General features: G+C 43.4%; 1 protein-coding gene across 4 annotated transcripts in view; it reads right to left on the bottom strand.

The window, feature by feature from the left end:
• The window catches only part of glra4a (glycine receptor, alpha 4a), a 60,792-nt gene extending 42,692 nt beyond the window's left edge, over positions 1 to 18,100 (bottom strand). For 2 of the 4 annotated variants that reach the window (XM_048544964.2, XM_048544965.2), the window contains exons 1-2: positions 17,243 to 18,100; positions 3,849 to 3,976 (exon numbers count right to left, since the gene is read on the bottom strand). In XM_048544964.2, coding sequence (XP_048400921.1) covers positions 3,849 to 3,976; positions 17,243 to 17,316 — 202 coding nt within the window. In that variant the 5' untranslated portion in view covers positions 17,317 to 18,100. The remainder of the gene's footprint in view (positions 1 to 3,848; positions 3,977 to 17,242) is intronic. The other 2 variants (XM_048544962.2, XM_048544966.2) reach the window with 2 other exon arrangements.
• Positions 18,101 to 18,400: the final 300 nt, after the last annotated feature.

Genomic DNA, 18,400 nt, shown 5'->3' with positions numbered 1-18,400 from the left:
CAGGCAACAAACCAGAGACAACAACTCTGTTTGTCCTAGCTCTCAGCTTCCATCCTAGCTCCCTGAATTTCTGCCTTAAATCCCCATCTCTCTTCCTACCTGTCTCGTTGGTGCCAATGTGGACCATGACTTGGAGCTGCTTCCCCTCCCCCTTAAGGATCCAAAAAACACGATCAGAGACATCCCTCTATTCCTTTCCTATTCATATATACGTCCAGGTGCTTCTTGAATGTGCTATTGTGTCTGCTTCCACCACTTCCTCTGGCAGAATGTTCCAGGCACTCACCATCCTTTGTGTGAAAATCTTGCCCTGCACATCTCTTTTAATCTTCCACCCACCCTGTGCCTTGAACAAGTATCACCTAGTATTTGGCCCCTCCAACCTGGATAAAAGCCTTATACATTACAATCTATCCATGCCACTCACAATCTTATAAACTGCTCCCAATTTGTACCTCAACCTCCGGTGTTCCAGTGAAAACAAACCCACTCTATCCACCCTATCTTCATTGGTAAAGTCCTTCATACCAGGCAACATCCTGGTAAACATTTTCTGTACCCTCACCAAAGCATCCACATCCTTCTGGCAGAACTGTATGCAATATTCTGAGTGTGGTCTAACTAATGTTCTATACAGCTGCAGCATAACTTGTCTATCTTTATACTCAATGGCTTTTCTAATGAAGGCAAGCATGCCATAGGCCTTTTTCATAACCTTATCTATCTGCACTGCAACCTTCAGTGATGTGTTGGCCTGCACACCTGGATCCCTCTGCATATCAATACTCCTAACTTTTCTGCCATTCACTGTATAATTTCTACCTGTACTTGACCTTCCAAAATGCATCACTTCACATCTGTCTGGATTAAACTCCACCTGCTATATTTCTGCCCATGCCGCCAACTGATCTACATGTTGCTGTATCCTCTGACAATCATTCTCAATATCCACAACTCCATCAATTTTAGTATCATCTGCACCCTTACTAATTCGACCTGCTATGTTTTCTTCCGAATCATTTATGTAGACCACAAATAACAGAGATCCCAGCACTGATCCCTGTGGAACACCACTAGTCACAACCCTCCATTCTGAAAAGCATCCTTCCACGACTACCCTCCGTTTCCATCTTGCCAGCTGAAGTCAATAGCATGGGACTTTTACCTTTTTTTTACCAGTCTGCTATTAGGGACCTTGTCAAAGGCTTTACTGAAGTCCATGTAGACGACATAAACTGCTTTTCTCTCATCAATCATCTTCATTACCTCCTCAAAAAACTCAATCAAGTTAGTGAGGCACAACCACCCCCAATTGCTAATAAGTCTATTTGCTTGTAAATGCATATTGATCTTGTCCCTGAGAATCTTTTCCAATAATTTCGCTACCAGGCCTGTAGTTTCCTGGATTATCCCTGCTACCCTTTTTAAACAATGGTACAACATTGGCTGCTCTTCAGTCCTATGGGACACCACCTGTGGCCAAAGAATGGAGAGTTGTGACTAGTGGTGTTCCACAGGGTCAATGCTCCAGCAATTTGTTTTCTTGCCTCCCTCAATGTCTGGAATGGATCCCATCAGGACCAGTGGACTTATCTGCTTGGCACTACTCGTGTTGGATTTAACGTCTGGAATGAACATACAATTGGGTGATAATTCTATATGACAATTTAAATCAGTATGTTAGCCAGGAGAAACAGATAAAGAACATTTTTTTCTGGTTTGATACATTCAAACAAAAGGCCATTCAGCCCCTCAAATATGTAGGATAGAAAAATACAGAAACCATTTAGGCACTCGAGGCTATTAAGTAGGAACAGGAGTCCATTCAGCCCTCTCACATATGATACATACGAACGAGAGGTAGTTATTCAGCTCTTTGAGATTGCCCTACCAATCAATTAAATCACAATCTATTGTTGGATAATTTGCACTAACACTCCGTTACACCATATCACTTCATATTCTCACCTGTTCCTGTAGGAAGAAGCACCAAAAACAGTTGCACCAATTTAATGTGATTGGCAAAAAAACAAAGGCAACATGAGAAAAACCTTTCGCGCACCTTGAGTGGTCAGGGTTTGACAGTGGACTCGAGGCATGTGCAAATGAGGCTTTCAGAAAGGAATTGTTTCACTTCCTGAAAGGGAAATATTTACAAACACCAGCGAAAACATCATGAGTGGGATTTCAGTAAGCTGCCAAGGAAGTGACGATCTGAATGATATCCTTCTAACTGGAAAATTTTGTAATTCTACGATTTTACAACTTTAAGATAATTTCACTTGGTTTTGTTTTTCCTACTGAATGAAACAAACAGTCTCTCACAGCTATCATAGAGTCATAGAATCATAGACGTGTATAGCACGGAAATATGCCCTTCAGTCCAATTTGTCTATTCTGACCAGATATCCTAAATAAATCTAGTCCCATCTTTCAGCATTTAGCCCATATCCCTCTAAAACCTTCCGATTCAAAATACTCATCCAGTTGCCTTTCAAATGTTGTAATTGTATCAGCCTCCACCACTTCCTCTGGCAACTCATTCCACACGCGCAACATTCTCTGTGTGAAAAAGTTGCCGCTTTTTCATATCAGCTTAAACATATGTCCTGTAGTTTTTGACACCCCCACCCAGGGGTAAAGACCTTGTTTATTCACCCTATCCATGCCCCTCATGATTTTTTAAACCTCTATAAGGTCACCACTCAGCCTCCAACGCTCCAAGGAAAATAGTCCTGGTTTCTTCAGTGTCTCACCTATAGTTCAAACCCTCCAGCCCGGGCAACATCCTTGTAAATCTCTTCCGAATCCTTTCAAGTGTCACAACGTCTGTCCTATAGCAAGGAGTCTAGAATTGCAACAATATTCCAAAACTGGCCGAATCACTCTCCTGTACAGCCGCTGCAAGACTTCCCAACTCATATACACAATGAAAACCAAAAGAGCTGCAGATGCTGTAAATCAGGAACAAAAACAAAGTCGTTGGAAAAGCTCAGCAGGTCTGGCAGCATCTGTGAAGGAGAGTTCTGAGGAAGGGTCACTGGACATGAATGTTAACTCTGTTTTCTCCTTCGCAGATGCTGCCAGACGTGCTGAGCTTTTCCAGCAACTTTGCTTTTGTTCCTATACTCAATGCTCAATGCTAAAGGCAAGCGTACCAAATGCCTTCTTCACTCTCCTATCTACCTGCAACTCCACTTTCAAGGAGCCATGGACCTGGACTCAAAGTCTCTTTGTTCAGCAATACTCCCCAGGATCTTTCATTACGTATATAAGACTTGCCCTGATTTGCATTTCCAAAACACAGCAGCCCATGTTTTTCTAAACTGACTCCAAATTGAACTCATTCGCCCATTGGCCCAGTTGATCAAGATCCCATTGCAGCCATTAAACTTTGTTGACACCTTTATGTTCCACATTAAATCTGAAAGAGGGCTCCCAAAGTTCAATTATTACATTCTACACTGGAAGATTCTGGGGCTCTACACTTTCTGCTGGTGTGGAAGGGATTCCCAGATGAGTAAAGCCTTGAAAATTTGTTCTCTCTTCAGAGAAGAATGGTCCAACCTGAGCCCTTCTGGCACTCAGAAAAATCACAAGTTGGAGATGAACTGTTTTCCAAGTAGAAAAAATCTCCGCCTAGATTGCCAATTCTGCCTGGGGCCACCCCATGTACAGTTGTCACAGTGACCGGCATCTACAATGATGCCTGAATGGTATCTTTCTTTGCATGCTGCGATATCTAATCAGCTGGTCCATCTGAAATCAATGGAGAATAAGGACTTTTGAAACTCAGATAATGATGGACAGAATCCAGACAGTTTGGAGCTAGCTCAGGGAAGCTGTACCTTTAAAATTGGGCCGGATGCGTGCGTCATAGCCTGAGGTTTTCCCCATAAGTTTGTCGAGGAAATCAGAGGGTGATGATGGTGGTTTGCTGCTGGACTTGGTCTCAGGTTCCCTGGAGGACACTGGTCTGTGGGATGGAAAGATACAGATAAAATTACTAAAAGGTAGGGAAGCTATCCACCAATCACTGCTGAAACCACAACCTTGCTGCTGGGCAAAGAACGCAAAGGTTATGTTCAAAAAGTGTTAAATCTTCACAGACAGCCTTGACAGAGCGAATCTGGTCTCCAGCACAACCCATCACAGTATAACAGTTAATGTTGAAGTTGCCTTAAGCTCCACTCATAGAAATAAAGAAAACAGGAGCAGGAGTCGACCATTCAGCCCTTCAGGCCTGCTCCACTATTCAATAGGTTGATCATCCAACTCAGTAGCCTGTTCCTGCTTTCTCCTCATGCCCTTTGATCCTCTCGTAAAGACCCACGAGATCATGTAACAGGCCACAGGCTCAACACAGAAAGCAGGATTGGCAGCTGTAAAACAATATACTCATCCAGAGGCCAACAGGACAGACAGCACAGTTGAGAGGGACACTGGTTTCACTCTTCCCTGCGCTCATGTCCAGCAAGTGGGTCACTAAGGGAGGTGACCTTGCCTACCTTCACTCTAATAGCACAATCTTGCTCGTTCTGTGGGTTAGCATGAAGTCAGTTAAAGGAGCATGCACTGGCAATCGCAGAAGCAACGTGGCTTGCCCTGAATCTCTCTCTTTTGATTCCCTGATCCCGAGTCTCTTTTTCTCTCTTCATTCACTGACCACAGGTCTATCTCCAGATATCTGTCACCAAATCACTCTTGATTGTCTAATCTTTAATGTATTTCAGATTTTAAAGAGTACTTCATGTAATTTTTGAATTTGTTAGTCTCTTTTGAACTTTAAGGCCTGAGTCCCTTTTGCTTAATTTGATCTTTATTGCTTTGTAAAAGAGATATACCATTCTCATTTTTTTACCTTACATTATTCAGGATAAATGCAGGAATGCCAAACTTCAATGGGAATACTATCTCACATTGCACGATAAAAGAGTAATGATTTGTTGGTATGTCAACTCTGATTGGTTGACACGCTACCGTTGATAATTTCCAAGATAATGTTGCTTCAGCTTAATTAAAAAAATATCATAGCTGGTAATGCTCTTTAACCTTGCAAATATGAGGTCTCCACATATGAATACATGTAGTTTCCAAAAATCATAAGTGCACCGCCCTACCAGCTTGATTCAATGTTGGTGTAAATCTTAACACACTCAGAATTATACTGCAGTGTTCTCTGAACAAAGCATCAAATCTGTTGTTAGATGTTATATTCTGCATTTTTCAGACTGGATGAGTATGATCAGTGTCTATTGAGAAAAGCAGTAGCAACATAGAATCATAGAATCCCTATGGTGTGGAAACAGGCCCTTCAGCTCAACAACTCGACACCAACCCTTGGAGCATCCGACGCAGACACATCCCCCTATAACCCACCTAATCTACAGATCCGTGAACACCACGGGAGTGGCATCTTCCACTAACTGGTTGTAGCCATGAAGTCAAAAAACATTCTATCAACACACTAGTGTGCTAAATGAATTTCACTGCCAGGTACATAGGTCGTATATCACAAAGACAGCTTGATCATTTCAAAGAGCATGTCTCTTCAGCTGTTCAGAGGATGCAGGTCCAACTTGCTAGGATGGCATTCATTGTCCATTTCTAATTGTCCTTGAGGAAAAGCATGTTTGGTTTTATGCTGTTCCCGACTTGCCTTATCAGCTGTGTTTGCCTTATTATCCCTTTAGTATGTTTCTTCCTCCTTGGGATGAATTTCTGCTTTGCCTCTCATATTAACCCCTGAAACTCCTGCCATTGCTGCTTCACCGTCTTCCTGCTAGGCTTCCCTTCCAATCACCCTTGAGAACAACTTTGAGCAATATTTGAAGCACCAAGGACAAAAGAAGACATTGTCATCTATGTGGCTAATGTTATTGGTTTGGATGACTTACAATGAGTAATACTGGAATTAGGCAATTAAAGGTTTCAAATAAAAATGAAAGCACAATTTGCTCCACACACATCAAAAAGCACTAATTCCAGCTCTCAAAGATTATGGGCAACTAAGACAACAATTATAGCCGAGGGAGCACTGAGCAAGTCTACTTATTTAAAAATACAAGATTAAATCTTCGTTGAGGATGTTGACTTTAGGTATAAATCTGTGGACAGCATCAGTCTGCAAGACAGAATGGCCTATCTGGGATGTTCATCACTATGTATCCAGAGAATAATAAAATGAATACAGCTCTGGTGCTCCAACACACGCTCAAGAAATACAAACACTATTGAATAAAGAAACATCCTCAAGTATTCGGCAATGGTGTGGGATTGATTGATGAAAGCACTGAATTGCCCTCAAATAATATATCCCATATTGAGGACCAGTAGTTGTAAGAGATAAAGTGCAGAGAATCCTGGGTAGCCTGGTCAGATAGGACATCATCCTTGTCACAACATTAACCTCACAGATCAGTTCAATGGTACACTAAAAGAATGACACTCTCATCATCTGCTTTAAACCCAATCATTTGAGTGATCTGTTATGAGAATCATTTTCTGCTGACAATTGGAACCTTGGAAGCTTGTTTACATGGATGCACTAAAAAGACAGACAACACCAAAATGCAAGAAATGCTTAGCATTCAACATTTTGCAATGGAACAGGAATTATCAGAGCTCCAATCAAAGTTAAAGCAGCTTTGAAGATCCCACTGCTGTCTACTGTAGCAATTTCCAGCAAATTCTTGAACCTGCTTGCTATCCAAAAAGTGTTTCCTATTTTGTCAGATATAATGAAATCACTCAAGAATTTAACACAGAAGGAGTTGGTGTGGTTCACGTGAATTGTTGCTGCAAGGACCTGAATCAGTGGTCATGATATGCCAGTCCTTAGAAGGGAGAGTAGCCCTGACAAAGGGGCTATGTTTTGAAAGCCTGTGATTTCAAATAAATTACAACCTGGTGTGGTGCGACTTCTGATTTAGAAGGGAGAGGTTGAGAAGTAACCTCAAAGGATGCAGCCAATCTATGATGCAACATGTTGCAATCCTGGCTCAGAAAAATAATTATGTAGAATGGGAAACCACTGCATATGTATCCAATGATGAGATATGCAAAATTTGAGAATGGGTTGTACAGTGATTGAGTTCACCTGAGGCTAACATCTAGACCCGCAATACATGACTATAGAGACCATTTTATTGGGACCAATGTCATTTAAACCACTGTACAAAGTGACTTCGAAATATCAAGGTAGAATCATAGAATACCTACAATGCAGGAAGAGGCTATTTGGTCCATCAAGTCAACACCTTTGAAGAGCATCCGACCCAGACCTCCTCCGACACTTCCGCTGTCTATTTTCCACCACATTTTTCCATCCCCACCCTTGTCTGCCTTCCGGAGAGACCACTCTCTCCGGGACTTCCTTGTCTGCTCCACACTCCCCCCCAACCCCACCACACCTGGCACTTTCCCCTGCAAACGCAGGAAGTGCTACACTTGCCCCCACACCTCCTCGCTCAGCCCCATCCCAGGCCCCAAGAAGACTTTCCACATCAAGCAGATGTTCACCTGCACATCCGCCAATGTGGTACACTGCATCCGCTGTACCCGTTGTGGCTACCTCTACACTGGGGAAACCAAGCAGAGGCTTGGGGACCACTTGCAGCACACCTTTGCTCGGTTCGCAATAAACAACTGCACCTCCCAGTCGCAAACCATTTTAACTACCCCCCCCGCCCCATTCCTTAGACAACATGTCCATCCTGGGCCTCCTGCAGTGCCATAATGATGCCACCTGAAGGTTGCATGAACAGCAACTCATATTTTGCTTGAGAACCCTGCAGCCCAATGGTATCAATGTGGATTTCACAAGCTTCAAAATCTCCACTCCCCGCACTGCATCCCAAAGCCAGCCCAGTTCATCCCTGCCTCCCTAACCTGTTCTTCCTCTCACCTATCCCCTCCTCCCATCTCAAGCCGCACGTCCATTTCCTACCTACTAACCTCATCCTGTCCCTTGACCTGTCCGTCCTCCCCGGACTGACCAATCCCCTCCCTGCCTCCCCACCTATACTCTCCTCTCCACCTATCTTCTCCTCTATCCATCTTCAGTCCATCTCCCTCTCTCTCCCTATTTATTTCAGAACCCTCTCCCCATTCCCCTTTTCTGATGAAGGGTCTAGGCCTGAAACATCAGCTTTTATGCTCCTAAGATTCTGCTTTGCCTGCTGTGTTCATCCAGCTCCACACTTTGTTATCGCTACCCCCTACCCTATCCCTGTAACCCTGCATCTCCAATGGCTAATCCAATCAGCCTACACAGCCCCAGACACTACGGACAATTTAGACTGGCCAATCCACATTTTGAACTGTGGGAGGAGACTGGAGCACCCGGAGGAAACTGCTGCACCTGACGGAAACCTGCATAGATACAGGGGGAATATGCAAATTCCACACAGAATACTGTGATTTCAATATGGCTGTGATTCCAAAAATGCAGACTGAAATTTGCACACAAGGACAGGAAGAAATCAGTTCAAGCTTAATACAACTGACCAGGCCATACCTACCACAAGTTGACCCCTGTGATTGGAAACAAGAGCTGCAGGAAATTGATTTTTATGAATCATAGCTGCTGAGAGCTGTGCACTGGTAATAGTTCCAATATTCTGCAGCAGATGAGCTGAGGGTGACCATTCAGCAAGATTGGACAGAGATTGAGTTTGACACATCCGAAGTCTACCATTCTGACTATGACTTTCTGATGATTTAATGGTCCAACATGAATTATTATTAAAGGGAGATCCACTTAGCTGCCTTGTGTAAGAAATTAGTGTTAATCTCACATTCAACAACACACATTGATAGAGATGTTGTCTACAGACAGTTCACAACAACCTGTTATGGACCCAAGATACCAGAGTTGAACTGTACCTTGCCAAATTTGATACCTGTCTGATTTCTTCATATTTTTCCAAATAAGGAGACATTGCTAAAATATTACATTATTGTTAGGTCTTTTTTGAAGATGGAGCTGATCTTAATGCATTACATTTCCACACTGTGTGACAATAACTTAGCTTTACTGAAGCAGTCAACTTCACTTCAACCCTTAGACAAAGAAACAAAGAAACCTATAGCACAGGAACAGGCCCTTCGGCCCTCCAAGCCTGCGCCAATCAAGATCCTCTGTCGAACCTGTCATCTATTTTCTAATGGTCTGTGTCCATTTGCTCCCTGCCCATCCATGTACCTGTCCAAGTATATCTTAAAAGACACTAAGGTGTCCGCGTCCACCACCTCTGCTGGCAACGCATTCCAGGCACCCACCACCCTCTGTGTAAAGAACTTTCCACGCATATCTCCCTTAAACTTTCCTCCTCTCACTTTGAACTCATGACCCCTAGTAATTGAGTCCCCCACTCTGGGAAAAAGCTTTTTGCTATCCAGCCTGTCGAAACCCTTCATGATTTTGTAGACCTCAATCAGGTCCCCCTCAATCTCCGTCTTTCTAATGAAAATAATCCTAATCTACTCAACCTCTCTTCATAGCTAGCACCCTCCATACCAGGCAACATCCTGGTGAACTTCCTCCGCACCCTCTCCAAAGCATCCAAATCCTTTTGGTAATGTGACGACCAGAACTGCACACAGTACTCCAAATGTGGCTGAACCAAAGTCCTATTCAACTGCAACATGACCTGCCAACTCTTGTACTCAATACCCCGCCCAATGAAGGAAAGCATGCCATACGCATTCTTGACCACCGTATTAACCTGCGTTGTCACCTTCAGGGAACAATGGACCTGAACAGTCAGATCTCTCTGTTCATCAATTTTCCCTAGCACTTTTCCATTTACTGTATAGTTCGTCCTTGAATTTGAACTTCCAAAATGCATTACCTCACATTTGCCCAGATTGAACTCCATCTGCCATTTATCTTCCCAACTCTCCAGTCTATCTATATTCTGCTGTAATTTCTGATAGTCCCCTTCACTATCAGCTACTCCACCAATCTTAGTGTCATCAGCAAACTTGCTGATCAGACCACCTACACCTTTCTCCAGATCATTTACATATATCACAAACAACAGTGGTCCCAGCACAGATCCCTGTAATCCCCACTGGTCACAGGTCTCCAATTTGAGAAACTCCCTTCTACTACTACCCTCTGTCTCCTGTTGCCTGGCCAGTTTTTTATCCATCTAGCTAGCACACCCTGGATCCCATGTGACTTTGCTTTCTCCATCAGCCTGCCATGGGGAACCTTATCAAACGCCTTACTGAAGTCCATGTATATGACATCTACAGCCTTTCCCTCATCAATCAGCTTTGTCACGTCCTGAAAGAATTCTATTAAGTTGGTAAGACATGACCTTCCCTGTAAAAAACTATGTTGGCTATCACTGATACGCCCATTTTCTTCCAAATGGGAATAGATCCTATCCCTCAGTATCTTCTCCAGTAGCTTCCCACCACTGACGTCAGGCTCACCGGTCGATAATTACCTGGATTATCCTTGCTGCCCTTTTTAAACAAGGGGACAACATTAGCAAGTCTCCAGTCCTCTGGGACCTCACCCGTGTCTAAGGACGCTGCAAAGATATCTGTTAGGGCCCCAGCTATTTCCTCTCACGCTTCCCTCAGTAACCTGGGATAGATCCCATCCGGACTTGGGGACCTGTCCACCTTAATGTCTTTTCGGATACCTAACACTTCCTCCTTCCTTATGTCAACTGGACCTAGGCTAAGCAAACATCTATCCTTAACCTCAACATCCGTCATGTGCCTCTCCTTGGTGAATACCGATGCAAAGTACTCGTTAAGAATGTCACCCATTTTCTCTGACTCAGCGCATAACTTTCCTTCTTTGTCCTTACATGGGCCAATCCTTTCTCTAGTTACCCTCTTGCTCTTTATATATGAATAAAAGGCTTTGGGATTTTCCTCAACCATGTTTGCCGGCAATATCTCATGTCCTTTCTTAGCCCTCTTCATCCCTCGTTTCAGATTCGCTCTACATTCCCGATATTCTTGCAAAGCTTCGTCTGTCTTCAGTCGCCTAGACCTCATGTATGCTTCCTTTTTTCTCTTGGCTAGTCTCACAATTTCACCTGTCATCCATAGCTCCCTAATCTTGCCTTTTCCTCATTTTCACAGGAACATGTCTCTCCTGCACACTAATCAATGTCTCCTTAAACGCCTCCCACATATCAAATGTGGATTTACCTTCAAACAGTTTTTCCCAATCTACATTCCTCAGATCCTGCCGAATCTTGGTATAGTCGGCCTTCCCCCAGTTTAGTACTCTTCCTTTAGGACCACTCCTATCCTTGTCCATGAGTATTGTAAAACTTATGGAATTGTGGTTGCTATTTCCAAAGTAGTCCCCTGCTGTAATATCAACCTCCTGGCCGGGTTCATTCCCCAGCACCAGGTCCAGTATAGCCCTTTCCCGAGTTGGACTACATACATACTAGTCTAGAAAACCCTCCTGGACACACCTTACAAATTCTGCTCCGTCTTGATCCCTAACACTGAGTGAATGCCAGTCAATGTTGGGAAAATTAAAATCTCCCATCACCACCACCCTGTTTCTCCTACACCTTTCCATTATCTGTTTACACATTTGTACCTCTATCTCACGCTCGCTGTTGGGAAGCCTTTATTCCAGCCCCAACATTGTTACTGCATCCATCCTATTTCTGAGTTCTACCCGTATGACCTCACTGCTTGAGTCTTCCATGGGGCCCTCCTTCAGTGCAGCTGTAATATCGTCTTTGACCATTACTGCAACTCCTCCACTCCATGATGACATGGCATTCTGAGAGAGCTCTCAGAAATGTATGCAAGATTAGGACTAAGGATAATTCTAGTCAAGGACAACATCCAGATCAGGATGTGCAGTACTGGTCAGGGTCAGGGATTTAAACACATCTCACCATGATCTCACTTCCCACTGTTCTACAGCAAAGCAGAGAAGACCATGAAATTACAATGCATGACATATAAAGGATCTGTTCCATCAGATTTCTGACCCTGATTTGGATGGTGTTCACATTGAGTGCAGGTGTGAGGCCACAGACTTACAAGTTGTCGTTGCAGGATTGTATATCTGAGAACAGGAACTACTGCTGCAGCTTCAATATTCCACTGATGATGATTCAGGAGCTGCTCGGCATGAGACAGCATTACTACAGCCACCAGGTTAAACCATGTCCAGGAGAGCAGCCAGTGACAGAGTGAGTGACAGTCACTGGTCACAGAATGCGGAATGCTGGGACGTGCCCACAGTTGGTGGCTCCAAGAGATTGTCATGTACATCATGTATGTGTACAACACATGACATCATCTGATCTACATGTAAACAACACGCTTGAGATTGAAGACATACCTGAAACATGGATCGCAGCAAACTCCTGAATACTGCACGTTCTCTGAAATTGATGACAGCCCTAACACACGAACTCTGATGGTCTGACTCCAATCATCAATCACAGATCAAAGTCAGTCACCATCTCTATTGACAAACTGTTTCTTACTTTAGCACCTCTTTCTGACTGAAGGGTTTGTTTCAGAATTCCCCTGTCCTTGTGTGTTTTTTCAACCCTGAAATGGTTGGATCATATCACACATATATATTTTGGGGAATGTAATGCAGACCACAAGTACATCATACCGTATTTGTGCAGGGCATAATTAAGTGTGCAGTATGCAGAGAGTGTTTGAGAGATAGCAGGAACTGCAGACCTGAGATAATGAGGTGTAGAGCTCGATTAACACAGCAGGCCAGGCAGCATCAGATGAGCAGGAAGGCTGATGTTTCAGGCCTAGACCCTTCTTCAGAAATGGGCCCATTTCTGAAGAAGGGTCCAAGCCCAAAATGTCAGCCTTCCTGCTTCTGTGATGTTGCTTGGCCGACAGCATGTTTGAGACAGTTTGTGTTTGTCTTTGTGAGACAGTGTGTGTGTGAGAAGACAGCAGTGTGTGTGTGAGAAGACAGCAATGCGTGTGTAAGAAGACAGCACGTGTGTGAGAGAGACAGCATATGTGTCTGAAAGTGCATGTGTGTAAGAAAGCTTGTGTGTGAGACAGTATGTGTGAGAAACAGAGTGTGACATTGTGTGTGAAACAGTGTGTGTCTGAGAGACAGCATGCATCTTAGACATAGAGTTTGAGTGTGAAAGACAGTGAGAGAGACAGTGTGTGTATGAGAGACTGTGTGTATTTGAGACAGTGCATGCATGACACAGTGTGTGTGTGAGATACAGTGTGTATGAGACAGTGTATGAGAGAGACAGTGTGTGAGATTCTGTGTGTGTGTGAGAGAGACAGGATGAGGTTGTGTGAGATACAGTGAGAGAGAATATGTGAGACAGCGTGTGTGCAAGAGAGACCGTGTTTTTAAGACACTGTGTGAGAGAGTGTGTGTGTCAGAGTCTGCATGTGAGAGACAGTGTACATGTGAGAGAGAACATGTGAGGGACAGTGTGTGTATGTGTGACAGTGTGTGAGAGAGAGATATGTCTGAGAGAGAGAATGAATCAATCTGTGTCTAGGAGTCAAAGAGTCCGCAAAAGAGAAAGCGTATGTGCGTGTATGAGTAAATGAATATGCGCATGTGAGAGAGAGAGTGTGTGTGAGAAGGAATATGTGTGAGAGTATGTTAGAGACAGAGTGTATATGAGAGGGAGAGTGTAAGAGAGAAAGAGCAGGTGGTGAGAATATATAAAGGAGACAGAATGTACGTGCATGTGTGTATGAGAAAGTATGTGTTTGTGAGAAAATGTAAGAGTGTGTATGAGAGAGAGTATGAGAGAGAAAGTGTTTGAGACAGCATACATAAAAGTGTGTTCAATTGAGTGTAAGAGAGACTGTGTGAGTGAGCCTGCGTGTGAGAGAGAAAATGTATGTAAGAGTGTGTGTGAGAATGTGCGTGTGTGAGAGAGAATGTGTGTGTGAGAGAGAATGTGTGTGTGAGAGAGAGAGAGAGAAAATGTTTGTGACTGAGCATGTGCATGAGAGAGAATGTGTGTGAAAAAGTGAGTGAATGTGTGTGAGAATGTATTTATGAGAGAATGTGTTTGTGAGAATGCATGAGAGAGTGTATGAGAAAGAATGTGTGAAAGAAATGTATATGAGAGTGGAAGGAAAGCTTTCTCAGTATGCCTGAGAAAGATGTGTGTGTGAGATTGTCTGTGTGTTGATATGAGTGAATGAGTATGTGTATGTGAGAGTGCGTGTATGTGAAAAATAATGTGTGGGTGTGAGAAAGAATGTATGTTAAGTAGGGTTTGTGTGAGAGAGTGTAAGTGCGGGACAGTGAGAGAGAAAGTGTGTCTGTGAGGGAGAAGGAGTGTGAGACAGTGTGACAAAGAATGTGTGAGACAGTGCATGCTAGAAAGAGGATGTGTGTGAGTAGTGTGCTTGAGATACTATGTATATGTGAGAATCCGTACGTATGTGTGAGAGATAGGAAGTGAGGGAGTGGATGTATGAGAGAGAAAGAGTGAGTGTGTGAAATCCAGTGAAACAGCTGGCCTGAAATCCCTGCAACTCTGAAGTTCACTTACATACTTACTAAAAAATTGATTATCTTTCTAATAATTTATAGCTTTCCCGACTACTAAAGAGGCATCAACACAATTCCTTCTCTTCTTCAGCACTTCATTCCATGCATCAGCTCCTCTACTTGAATCCCCTGGAGTGCTGTATCTGACTACATCAAGTTCCATTTGTTAATTCCTTATAGGCTCAACAGCATAGGAAACTCATTGTAGGCTACAAATGGTGCTTAGCAAATGACTCATGCCTGCTATTACACATTGAATTGTTATTCTGTTTAGTGAACTCAATGATCTGTCATCACCAAACCTGCAACAAATTGCACTTTTATATTCCTTAACAATCCTCACTGCTTGGTGTTAATATGTTAATCAATCTGTTCCACAGACTGTTGAAGCACAGGCATTACCGGTAAGGCACAATTAAACAACCGTGACCAAATAATTCATCACAAGACTAAAAGTTCCTTGTGACCAATCAAGTTTTTTTCAGGATTCAGGATTACTCCCTGCCTCTTTCTCAGAATTTCCTCCTTTGTGTGTCATTTTGTGAATCCTGTCTCTTTGCTTTGGGAATTTCACTGTGAAATTATACTTGAGAAATACCTAAAGCAACTGCAAACTGTTCCTTGGACAGTCCTGAGATTTATTTTTAGAAAAGTGTTTAGATTTTATCCTTCACCATAATAGCTAGTTATGCTAAAAAAAACTGTCTTTAATCCTACCTGTGATCTGTATCTATATCATTCAAAACCTGGCACTCAATGTGTTCCCTATTCCTTATGTCACCACAGAATGTCCTCTATGTTGCAGAAAAGCTGACACAAATATTTATATTTCCAAAATGTTTCTTCAAGACAGCAGTCCCCCAATTACCCACTTTGACTATTGAACTCCAGTTAACACAATCCAAAAAACATAATTGCTCATACTGATCCAAGGATCTTTAAATTTAAGTTTGCCAATCTATCATACAATTTGTTAGTGTACATGATACCACCTTGCAAGTAATATACGTGTATTTCTTGAAAACTATTGAAGTATGACCATAGGCACTCACAGATCATCTTTCTTGTGAATTTGATTCAAGAATTCCGACAAAAGGTCTCAACCCTTATCTGTATCCATCTAATGTGCCTCCATTTCACAAAATACTTTACAAATGGTTTTTCTGCTCGGAGGAAGAAACTTTCATAAGGTCATATCTTTTTTCCTTTTTGAGATGACCTGTGCCTACTTATCAGTTTTGATCTTCCAGTGGTCATTGGTCTGGATTCTGAGAACATTGAAAAGTAATTCTGAACAATTTGCACTTGCTTTCTGCTTTTTCTGTAACGTTCACTGTGATTCACCAGAAAAGGCTGATGAAGAGTCACTGATCTCAAAATGTTAATTATGCTATATTCACTCAGCTGTTGCAGGACCTGCTCAGTTTCACCAGCAACTTCTGTATCTGTTTCAGATCTCCAACATCCACAGTTCTTAGTTTTATTATAATTTTACTTTGTTTGTTTATGCAGCAAAGTGAATCCCCTGGAGTGCTGTATATGGGACCGTTGTACATACATTTTGCACTCTCCCTGGAATGTTGTATATGGCACTGCTTATACATTCCGCTGACTCCCTAGGGTGTTATATATAGGGCTGCTGTATATACATTTTGCCCTCTCCCTGGAGTTCCCTTTATGGATGTGTTGTACATGTGTTCTGCCCTCTTTCTGGAGTGCTGTAAATGCCTTTGTTGTATGCACATTCTGAACTTTTCCTGGAGTGTTGTATATGGCACCTTTATATGTACATTCTCCCTGGAGTGCTGTATATGGGATTTTTGTGTAATATATTATGCCCTCTCCCTAGATGTATATATGTTGTACATACATTCCATAATCTCTCTGGAGTGCTGTATATGGGGCTGTTGTACATGTGCTGCTCTCTCCCTGGCATGCTGTATATAGGGCTGTTGTATATACATTCTGCCCTTTCCCCAGAATGCTGCATATGGGGCTATGGTATATACATTCTGTCCTCTCCCTCAACTGCTCTGTATGGGGCTGTTGTTTATACATTTCTGCCCTCTCTCTGGAGTGCTGCATGTATGGGGCTATTTGATATGTATTCTGCTCTCTCCCTGGAGAGCTGTACATAGGGCTGTTGTATATACGTCCTGCCCTCTCCCTTAAGTGCTGGATATGGGACTGTTGCATATACATTCTGCCCTCTCCCTAGAGTGCTATATATCGGACGGTTGAACCTAAATTCCGCCCTCTCCCTGGAGTGCTGTATATGGAGCTGCTTGCATCCCTGTGCTCCTTAGATTCCTATCTGTGAGATAGCACTGTATCCTTGGAGTGCAAGAACACCATGTTTAATGGGAAGCAGATCACCACTACGCAGGATCGAGTGAGAGAGCTGGGTTCCCGAGTCCGAGAGGATTCCAGAGACTTCCTGCGCTGGAGCTTTGCTTTGGGACGCGACAACTTTCCGTCCAGTCAGTGACAGCTCCGGGGAATGGAAAGCAGAGGCGAAACTGCCCGGAGCACAGCTACAGGAGACAGTGTGGTAACCATTTGCTTCCATATCAAAATCAACATGCAATCTTTGACCGGAGAGGGTGAATTGAAGATTATTTCATTCTCGAGATCACCATCAGCTCAAACCATGAAATCAGTGGTTTAAGGATTCTTTACTCGTGGATCATAGGTTCTGAACTTGCAATCTACACTTACCTGATGCCACCGTTTGCGTCCAATAGGCACAGGAACGAAGTGACGCTCAGCAACCTGCAAAGCAGCCGCTGCATTATCCTTCCCAGTTCCAATCGTGTCTGCGCAGACCTCTTCGGTCGGGAAGATATCAGAATTTCCCGGGGCGCTCAGTCCCAGCTCGGGAGCTGCCCCAGGGTCTCTCAGAACAAGCGCCCAGCCATCAGGTGCAACACTCCCAGTGAATGAGAGACTGAGGGAGGGGGTTGTGGGGGGGGGCGGTAGTGCGCGGCTGGTGGAGAGATGGCGTGGCAGAAACAGCCAGGCTGCTGTTTGCAAACCCTCCTAAGGGTTCGTGCAGTTGATGGATTCAGAGCCACTATTGTCTGGTCAGGACCAGGGAGCAATGGGAATAAATGAGCAGCGTGGACCCGCATAGAAGAGGTAAAGGAAGGAAAGAGAAGGGGAGAGAGGGACGGAGAGAGAGAGAGAGGGAGAGAGAGATACTAACCCTATCATTGCCAGGCATTTTACACCCTCAGACAATCAGTTAGCTTCATCCCTCAAATGATTTCAAATTAAAACAAACAGCATATAAAAGATCAGTCAGCTATTTAAGGACAGGAGGCGACCCATAATATGTCCTATCATTCCAGGGAGTCAGGACTGATTTAGCTCTCAGCTTCATTTACCCATCCATATTTCCCCAGGCATCGAGAGAAAATCGATCCATCTCAATGTCGAAATCTCCAGTGGACATGTTTAATACCCTCAGTTAGTTCACTCCCTCGGTCCCCAACACTCCGGGGAACACCAGCTTGATGAAGTCTGTATTTATAACTTAAGCTCAAAGCTCCAGTTCACTGAAGGTGCTCAATGCGCCATCTAATGTGTGGATTTAAACAGAGCACTGAGTGCTGCACTCACTCCACATCACTCTCAGAGCAACTGTTGTGGCCTCCGCTCTGCTTCCTTAGTGCTAAGATCCAGAATCCCGTCCCTACTATCTGTCTGACTCATTTTCTTCCTTTAAGATATTCTTTAATACCTACCCCTTAGACGAAGCTGCTGTCCACCTTCTCTAATCTATCCTTGTTATATAATACTCATGCGAGGCACCTTGGGATACTATAGGACGACACAAGTATGTACAATTGCTACGTACAGGTTTGAAAATGCGCT

The sequence above is a fragment of the Stegostoma tigrinum genome, chromosome 15 (genome assembly GCF_030684315.1).
Source record: "Stegostoma tigrinum isolate sSteTig4 chromosome 15, sSteTig4.hap1, whole genome shotgun sequence".
In the NCBI taxonomy this organism is placed as follows: domain Eukaryota; kingdom Metazoa; phylum Chordata; class Chondrichthyes; order Orectolobiformes; family Stegostomatidae; genus Stegostoma; species Stegostoma tigrinum.
This window is presented reverse-complemented; position numbering and strand designations above follow the sequence as displayed.